The sequence below is a fragment of the Chrysemys picta genome, unplaced genomic scaffold (assembly GCF_011386835.1).
Source record: "Chrysemys picta bellii isolate R12L10 unplaced genomic scaffold, ASM1138683v2 scaf115, whole genome shotgun sequence".
NCBI classification, from domain to species: domain Eukaryota; kingdom Metazoa; phylum Chordata; order Testudines; family Emydidae; genus Chrysemys; species Chrysemys picta.
The window spans coordinates 102,417-111,109 of NW_027052822.1; the positions used below are offsets into that span (position 1 = coordinate 102,417).

At 49.2% G+C, this 8,693-nt stretch overlaps 1 protein-coding gene across 2 annotated transcripts; it reads right to left on the minus strand.

Annotated features, from left to right (window-relative positions):
* Window positions 1-614: 614 nt before the first annotated feature.
* On the minus strand, window positions 615-7,547 carry LOC135978099 (maestro heat-like repeat-containing protein family member 7). 2 transcript variants are annotated; one of them, XM_065579146.1, is made up of 6 exons: window positions 7,391-7,547; window positions 6,648-6,803; window positions 6,126-6,248; window positions 5,397-5,496; window positions 4,921-4,983; window positions 616-3,908 (listed from the first exon to the last, which is right to left on the minus strand). In XM_065579146.1, exons 1-6 carry the CDS (start codon window positions 7,502-7,504, stop codon window positions 3,673-3,675), a joined length of 792 nt encoding a protein of 263 aa, XP_065435218.1. In that variant the 5' UTR covers window positions 7,505-7,547; the 3' UTR covers window positions 616-3,672. The 2 variants fall into 2 exon arrangements, with proteins under 2 accessions (XP_065435219.1, XP_065435218.1); XM_065579147.1 differs by lacking the exon at window positions 4,921-4,983 and having other exon boundaries at window positions 615-3,908.
* Window positions 7,548-8,693: the final 1,146 nt, after the last annotated feature.

Below are 8,693 nucleotides of genomic sequence, written 5' to 3' on the forward strand. Positions count from 1 at the left end.
GCCCTCCTTTTCCTTTGCCTGCTTCTCACAGTCACATGCTTCCACTGCCCTTGTTCTCCCCCCGACATTCCCCCCTCACAGGTCTTAGCCCCTGCTACCACCTGTGCCCCTGAGCATTCCCCTTCAGCCCCCACTTGCCTTTGCTCCATCAGGTGCTCGAACCCCCTTCTAAACTCTATCAGGGTATCTACCTGCATCTCCAAGCCTCAGATCTTTTCTTCCAGCAGTTCTATTAGGCGGCATTTCATGCACACATACCTCTGTTCAGGTACCGCTGCTAGGACCATGTACATACCGCAGCTGCCGCATGCAATCATCTGCATTGTCACCTGCGGCTTGGCTCATGGCTGCTGTTGCCTGGGCCCGCCTGCTCAGCTGTGCCCTCTGCACCTGGGGAAACACAGCACACAGGGCACCATGCCCTCCTGCCTCCCCTTCCACCTCCTCCAATGGAACTCCCACTCAAACTCCTGTTAGCAGCCCTGTTCGCTGCCTCCTGTGCTGCTGCTCGCAGCTGTTGCCGCTGCCTGGCTGGGTGGCTGCTTTTATAGGCCCTCTCCTCAGCCAAGCTCCACCCCCAATGAGGGCTCATGCTGCCCCTACAGGCCTCTACACATACAAGCAATACAAAGACAGACACAAATACAGGTACCTTCTCCTCCAATGGAACTCCCACTCAAAGATCTGTGTGTGTCAGGGCACTGGGGGTCTGTGTGGGGCATTGTTTAGTTGTGGTGGTGGGGCTGTGGGGAAGGGCACTGGGAGGGAGGGAAAACCCATATAAATTGACACAAATTGCAAATTAAAACTTTTTAAATGTATAAGCATTTTACTCACTTGGGCGCATTTGCCTCATGGCACACAAATTTGAACTCTGCTTCAAAAATTTGCACAGAAGAAATTTTTCTTTTACCTTAATTATACTATCTTAGGAGCCCGCTATAACATAGTACCAAGGTTCAATACAAAGTCATATACAAGTTATACAAAAATGCATAATGCAGAGAGTTATCTACAACTGCATTGATTGACTGCTGTGTGCAGTAATATAGTGACCTCTGGACCTACAGGCTTCCACACACCACAAAAAGTGCCTTGCTAGTGTGCCATGCGCCGTGAGATATCTCTTCTCTTTGTGTGTGACTGTGAGTGTTTCCCTTGTGTGTGAATTTATTCAACAAAATCTTGAGCTTCATAATGGATACCATGAGTGAAAAGAAAAAGAGAAAAATAGAATCAGAGCACAGAGTTTTCAACATTGAATGGACGAATAAATACTTATGTACTATTTCCAAAGACAAAATACTGTGCCTCGTGTGTCGCGAAACATTAGTCGTTCCGAAAGAATACAATGTTCGGTGGCACTTTGAAACTAAGCATCCCAATCTCGCCAAATTGAGCCCAAATGAAAAAATAATTAAAGTAGCCAGTTTAGCGAAAAACCTTAGTAGAGAACAGCAAATTTTCAAGAAAGTGAGCACTGAGAACGATACAGTTACTAAAGTAAGCTTTAAAATTTCTAAGGAAATTGCTGCTGCTGGGAAATGCTTCACAGAAGGCGAGTTATTAAAAAAGTGTATGTTGATTGCTATATCTGAGTTATGTCCAGAAAAGAGGGGAATATTTGAGAATGTCAGTCTATCACGCATGACTGTACGGAGAAGAATAGCTGACATTTCTACCAATTTAAGTGATCAGTTAAAGCAGAGAGTCAGTGAATTCTGCTTTTACTCCCTAGCTATGGACGAAAGCACTGATTTAAAAGACACCGCCCAACTTCTTATTTTTATTAGAGGTATTGATAAAAACTTTGAAATTACTGAAGAACTTGCTGGCATGTGCTCCATGACGGGTCGCACAACCGGAAAGGAAATCTCCAGTGAAGTGATAAAGTGCATGAATGATAAGTCGGGATTAGATTTCACAAACTTGGTGGCCATTTGTACTGATGGTGCTCCAGCTATGTGCCAAAAAAATGTTGGAGCAGTTACTCTTCTTGAAGAATTTATCGGGAGAGAAATAACCAAACATCACTGCATTATACATCAGCAGGTTTTTTGTAGCAAAGTCTTAAAATTTGAGCATGTAATGTCAGTGGTAGTTTCCATTGTAAACTACATCCGTTCTAGAGGACTAAAACATAGGACATTTCGAGCCTTTCTTGAAGGGGTAGACACCGAGTGCAATGACTTAATCTACCATACAGAACTGAGGTGATTGAGTCGAGGAAGAGTGCTCCAGCGTTTCGTTGCTTTGAAAGAGGAGGTACCAAAATTCCTAGAAAATGGGCCAATAAAATTCCCAGAGCTTGAAAATGAGTCCTGGAATCAAGATCTCTTTTTCTTTTGTGATATTACAGCACACCTGAATGATCTCAACATTCAACTTCAGGGAAAAAAATCAACTTATCTTTCAAATGTGTGCAGCAGTGAAAGCTTTCAAAATGAAATTGAAACTTTTCAGAAGTCAGCTGTCAAAAGGTGAAATGTGTCACTTTCCCACTTGTGCACAGCGTATCCCTCAGCACAAACACACCGAGTTAGGAGAAAAATACGCAAAGCACATCATTCTTTTGATTGAAGAATTGGACAGAAGACTTACTTTGTCTAAAGAAGAAGACGTCCAGTTGAAGCTGATTGAAGATCCCTTTTCTGTGGCTCCAGAGGAAGTGCCACTAGATTTGCAGTTGGAGGTTATTGAACTTCAGTGTTCGGCAGTTTACCGAAATAAGCACAGAGAAAGCAGCTTGCAGCACTTCTACAAAAGTCTGGACAACGAAGTTGCACTGAAAATGTTCAGCATTTTTGGACGCACTTACATATGTGAACAAACATTTTCCATCATGAACATGAATAAAAACAAGCAACGTTCTTCTCTGACTGACGACCATTTGGAAGACATTATGAAAATATCCACAAGATGTTCCGGCGAACGCCGTTCTCTGAGTGGCTCGTAACATCCGAGAGACAATTCCACCAATCAAGGGGTGCAGGCAGCCCAAAGGCAGGCCCCCTATTACATGGGTGCCTGAAGTCTATTCCGACATTGGGCTCTCGGCCCGTCAACACAGGAACGGATCAATGGTGAACAATTGCTACGGCCGACCGTTCGGCTAAGCGTTGAAGAAGAAGTATGGATTTAGGTATCTAACTATTGACATCCATGTTTGAAAGTGCTGGCCCAAGTGTCTAAAGAAAAGTGAGATTATATAATGTCAATGGATGGTGAGATGAAGGGTTTTATTTAACTGTCCAAGGGGAACTAGAGGCCTGGATCATATGAACAGCCATATTCGATCAGACCAGTGGTCCATCTAGCCCAGCATTCCATCTTCGGATCGGAGGCTAATCAGAAGAAAGGGAAAAGGTCATTAATGCCGTGGCTGATGTAATGAACCAACTATCTTGCAATTCGTTCCATTATGGAAGGAAGACAGAGACGTGAGAGCAAATGCCCTTGGTTTTACACTAACAGTCTTGTCACCCTTTTGTTTAGCTGGAGCCAGTCGCCATCATTCTGCTGAGTACTGGGGTCACTTAAACTCATCCCCAGCTGCCTACATCTCATGGGGAACAATGCAGGTAATTACCACAGGATCATGCAGGCACTGGCTTCGGGGCTGGGGTGGTGGCTCAGCTGACCTCCTCCAGTCACCAACTTCTCTGTGGGAACTCAGGGCCCTCCTGAGTCCCATCGGTGGCTTTGGGAAAGGTCCGGGCCACCCAAGAGATCTCTGTCAGGAGCATTTTCCCTCTCCTCCTGGCCAGTCAAGCAGCAGAAGAGGTTCCTGAATCTAGCTCCTAGGGTCTGAGGTGACTGGTTTCTGCCACCATCCCGAACTTGCTGAATGGCCCGTGAGACACTGACACGGACAGAGGAATCCGGATCTTGCTGCAGGCCACTGAGAGCTGAGACAGAGAGAGGAAGCTCAGGTCAAAACACATATCGTATTAGCATGCCCTAGCACCTGCACCATGGGCCTCTGTATCTTCCACAGGGGCGGCTCTATGTTTTTTGCCACCCCAAGCACGGCAGTCAGGCGGCCTTTGGTGGCATGCCTGCGGGCGGTCCGCTGGTCACACGGATTCAGCGGCGTTTCTGTCGGTGATCTGCCGGTCCCGCGCCTTCAGCGTACCTGCTGCCGAATTGCCGCCGAAGCTGCGGGACCGGCGGTCCTCCCGCAGGCATGCCGCCGAAGGCTGCCTGACTGCCGCCCTCACGGCGACCGGCACGCCGCCCCCCCCGAGGCTTGCCATCCCAGGTACGCACTTGCTGCGCTGGTGCCTGGAGCCGCCCCTGATCTTCCACAGCAACTAACTCCTCCCAGATGCTCTGGACCCACCAGGGCTATCAGTGTCATCGCCAGCTGATAACCGCTTAAGTCCTCAGGGACATCTGCCCTTGGCAGCACCATCTTCCACTGCATTCTGGGGCATCCACCTCCTTAGCACCATCTCCCTGACACATGCCAGGGCCTCTCACCCTGCCTGGCATTTACTTTCTCCTGGTAAAACCTTCTGGCACCTGGAGATGGAAGTGATGCCTGACATCAGAGAAAACAAAGCTGGGACTGATGTCCAGGCTCTCCCAACAGCTACCTCTGGCCACGTCTAAATTGAACTCAATGCAGCAGCATGGCGGGGGAGTTGCACTTTTTCCTAGACTGGTTCACAAGTGGGAGGGATAGCTCAGTGGTTCGAGCATTGGCCTGCTAAACCCAGGGTTGTGAGTTCAATCCTTGAGGGGGCCATTTAGGGAACTGGGGTTTAACAAACAAACAAACACTATCTGGGGATTGGTCCTGCTTTGAGCAGGGGGTTGGATTAGGTGATCTCCTGAGGTCCCTTCCAACCCTGATATTCTACAAGGAGCATGAGCTCTCCTTCCACATGCAAACACAGCCATGTGGCAACTACTTACACTGAAGTATCAGCTCCTTCTCTTGCCTGACCATGGCGGGCTCTGAGCTTTGAACAGTGCAACCTGGAACGTACAATGGAAATGAATCTTGCAGGAGTTTTCACCTCCCCTGGGGCTACCTTTTAAAAAATGTCAGTCTTTCCAACAAGCAAAACAGCTTTCAAGTGGTCCCTGGGATAATCAGACAAGTCCACAAGCTCCAAGACAAAGAAGCTCATGTCTTGGAAGATACAGAGAGCCTGATTGCCAATGGCTATGGTATTGCTGCAGTCCCACAGGGATTCCAGTCGGTGGAGCTGGAGGATAGGGTTGTAATTTGCTCCAGGCCTTTTGATATAATCCCCAGCCCAACTGCCTCAAGGGCAGGAAATCTAGACATTAGGATCCCAGGGGGTTAATTCTTGCTGCTAGTGCCCTCCAAGCAGAACACGGGACAACCTCTCAGATAGAAGTTGCTTAAGAAAAGTCGTGGTTACCGATAAAGATGGCTGCTGCCCGTCGTATTGGAGCCTGGGGGCTTTGGAGGTGATCCAGACATTGGAGCAAGATGTCAGATACGCTCTTGAGCTTCAGCACCTAGGAATAGAAACCAAAGAAGCTTCTTGTTGCTGGGGCCGCAGGGTGAGGAGAAGAGAGATTTCATCTCCAGGTAGCTGCTTGGCTTGGAGGGGTGGGAAGAATGCAGCTCCCATCTCCATGTATCCTGGGGGCGACCATCTACATGCCAGGGAGTCATTAAATGACCATTTCAAAGTGTCACCAGACACATTGCTGGTGTCTGAGCTGCTGGCACTGCAGGGCTGGAGCCTGGCACTAGAGAACACTGAAGCCTGGTTGTATGGGCTTCATCTGGGGAGGACATTAGAGAGGGTGCAGAGCATAGGAAATACGGTGCAGAAGTGGCCAATGGGCTGGGGTAAGGTGAAAAATGGGGACATCCAGTTTCCTGCAGGATTCGGAAGGCATTTTTGCCATCAACTGATTCTTTATGTTGTGAGCTTTCACCTCCGTACTGAACTCCTGGCCAGGTCTGGCTGTTCAGATCTGACAGGCACTGGGAGGAGTTGGGGAGTTGGGTGCTTCTAAGAGGAAGCCAGAGTGCAGTATGCTAGTACTAGACATGCAATCAGAGCAGTGAGTGAGGGAACACGTTTCCGGTCCCACATCTAGAAGCAGCACTCACGAGAAGCCGATTGTTCACTTACAGAGTGCTGGCAGATCTTGTCCACCACCCGGGGATGGGTGTGCCAAGCCTTCTTGCTGTTAATCTGCTTAGGACAAGACCATCCCAGGAGCTGAAAACACCCAGCCAAGGCTTTCTGACACCTCTGCAATACAAAATGGGACAAGGAGAGTTTGCATCATGAGAAGAGCTGGAATCTGTGGTCACTCTGCAGTGAAAAGCCAGCTGAAATGATCAATGAGGGAAAGGAATATGGGGGTCACATGGTATCCTGCTGACCCTTGGTGTCTCTTTGTTCCTATTAGTGGAGGCTCCTGGAGTTTGATCTTCATGGTGGCTGCAGTTCAGTGACTTAGGAAGTGGCTTCTGGGAGCGATAAAACATCTCCACTTGTGTGTCCATTGAAGGCCAGGGAACTTGCTTGGGTAAGCGGATAGGGCTGAGATTTTTCACTTTTGGGAGGCGGCTCTGGAGACAGATCTAGCAGGAGAGCTGGAGCAGTCAGGGCCTGCTGCACCAGGGAGCACATGGCAGCGGGACTCACCTTGCCCACGTCAGGGTCCTCGTCCTGTAAGTGAAGGAGCAGTGGGACCAGGCTGCGGGTCACTTCCTCCTGCAGCAGGGGCTTCTGCCTCCTCTTCACCGTGTTAAGCAACTCTGTAAAGAGCATGATGGCAGCAGAGCGCACCTGGGGTCTCACCTGTGATGGACACACAACCATGAGGGGATCTCACTGAGGGAGCTTCACACTCTCCTTACAGGGTGAGCTCGGCACAATGCAAACCACAGATAGGGGCCAGTCTGACTAATAACTCCATGGTCTGCCCACCAAGAGGGCACCCATTTGCAGAAAGGTTTGGGTGAAGGGGCAGACAACACAGGTTAGGACAGTGGTTCCTAAATTTCCCTGGAGGCCTCCTGTAAGTGCTGACTCCATCCACAGTGAAGGGCTCTTTGGAGGGTTTCTTTAATGGGTTCAACACTTTCATCGTTTCATAGCATTTAAGGGTCATTCATTCATCTAGACTCCAAAGCACAGGACATTACATTTCACCCCATGACCACTACATTGAGCATGTTAACTTGAGTTAGATTAAAGCAGATCAGTCCTCAGGAGACCAAACGGTTGCATGCCACAAACAGAGAACACGAGAGACCAAGGGGTCACCAATGCCTGAGGCCCAGGCAATGGCTCGGAACTGATCAGGTCAGATATGCCACCACTACGACTCCAGTGTCACAACACTGCCTGGCTGGGGATGGGCAGGTCAAGAGATCCTGACTTACAGCATCGAATAAGGGGATTAGCTTCCTGGCCACGCTGGTGAGCTCACTCCCATCCAGGCTCTGCAGAAGGTTCTGAACAGCTGAGATGGCCTCCAGAATACTCCCATCATCCATCTCATCCGAACCCCAAAGGATGGCAGGCAGCAGGGCCTTGACTTGGTCCACCTACACACACACACACACATGGGGGGGCTCATCAGATCTCCCAGCCCTCCAGTGAGTACACGCCACAGTGCCAGGGCTGTGTTTATTCTACCCCGTGGCACCAAGTCAGAGAGAAGCTCCGTCTCCACAGTCGGAGGCATGGTGCTTTAGAATTGATGGGGATGCCTGACGAGGCAATCAGTGAATCCTAACCCCGTCCCGGGTTGTTCTGGTGTAGGGTGGGCAAAGCTGTGGTTTGCTTCGGGGCTTTTCTCTCTTTTCTACGTGCTATTAATTATTATTATAGCAGATGCTGGCAGCAATCTCCATAGTTAAGGCTGGTACACAGTTTCCATTCTAGTTGCTCCTTTTGATACGCTCCTAAAAACATTCCCTTTTTGGATGGAAATGTTCCATGCTGTCTCCCCAGTCAATTGTGATTTTTTCCTGGGGTGATTGCGTCTCTGAGCTGTAGGGCAGTTTTTCCACTTACAAACAAACAAACGAAAACTTCTAGCCACCTTCTTTTCCCATGCGGACAATCCCCCAAAGGGTGAAACTTGGGGAAAAAATCAAACCTGGCCCATGGGGAGTCCTAGGTGAGAGCTGAACCCTCTGCAAAGTTTGAGAAACTTGGACCTGATAGTGCAAGGCATTGAAATATCATTTGGGGGCAGGGCCACAAACACTCTTTAAGAGAGTGCTCTGCCTCTCTCAGGGCCAGAGACTTTGGGGCCAGCCAGCTCCATGCATTAATCAGATGCAGCGGAGGAGGAGAGAACTATTTTGGGCTGTCAGGAAGGAAGGGGAAGCAGGAGCAGGGGGGAGTGGCTCCTAGAGTACCCTGGGAGGGAAGGCAGGGGGAATCTGATGGGGGAAAAGGGCCTCCAGGGAGGAAGCCTTGGGAAGCAGTCCTCCCCCAAGAGAACAAAGTACTCCGCAGAGCCTAGGGGCAAAAAGCTTGCAGAAGGGGTGCCCAGGAAGGGGGCCAAAGTTAAGTTTTCTTATGTTTACTAAGGACAGGGTGGAACCTTTGTTGAGTGAGCTCAGAAGAGGAGATGTGGTAATGGCAGAAGATCCTGTTTCTAATTTTTAGTCTGTTGGACATTGTCAGGTTTGATTCTGAGGGTTTTATCTTTGGCCTTCAAAGGCTTGTCTG

Coding starts and splice junctions, on each gene's coding strand:
- LOC135978099 (XM_065579146.1), bottom strand. CDS start 7,504: ATGGATGATGGGAGTATTCTGGAGGCCATCTCAGCTGTTCAGAACCTT. Junction 6,249..6,647: donor AGGACCCTGACGTGGGCAAG/GTGAGTCCCGCT, acceptor TTTGTATTGCAG/AGGTGTCAGAAAGCCTTGGC. Junction 5,497..6,125: donor ACAAGATCTGCCAGCACTCT/GTAAGTGAACAA, acceptor TTCTATTCCTAG/GTGCTGAAGCTCAAGAGCGT.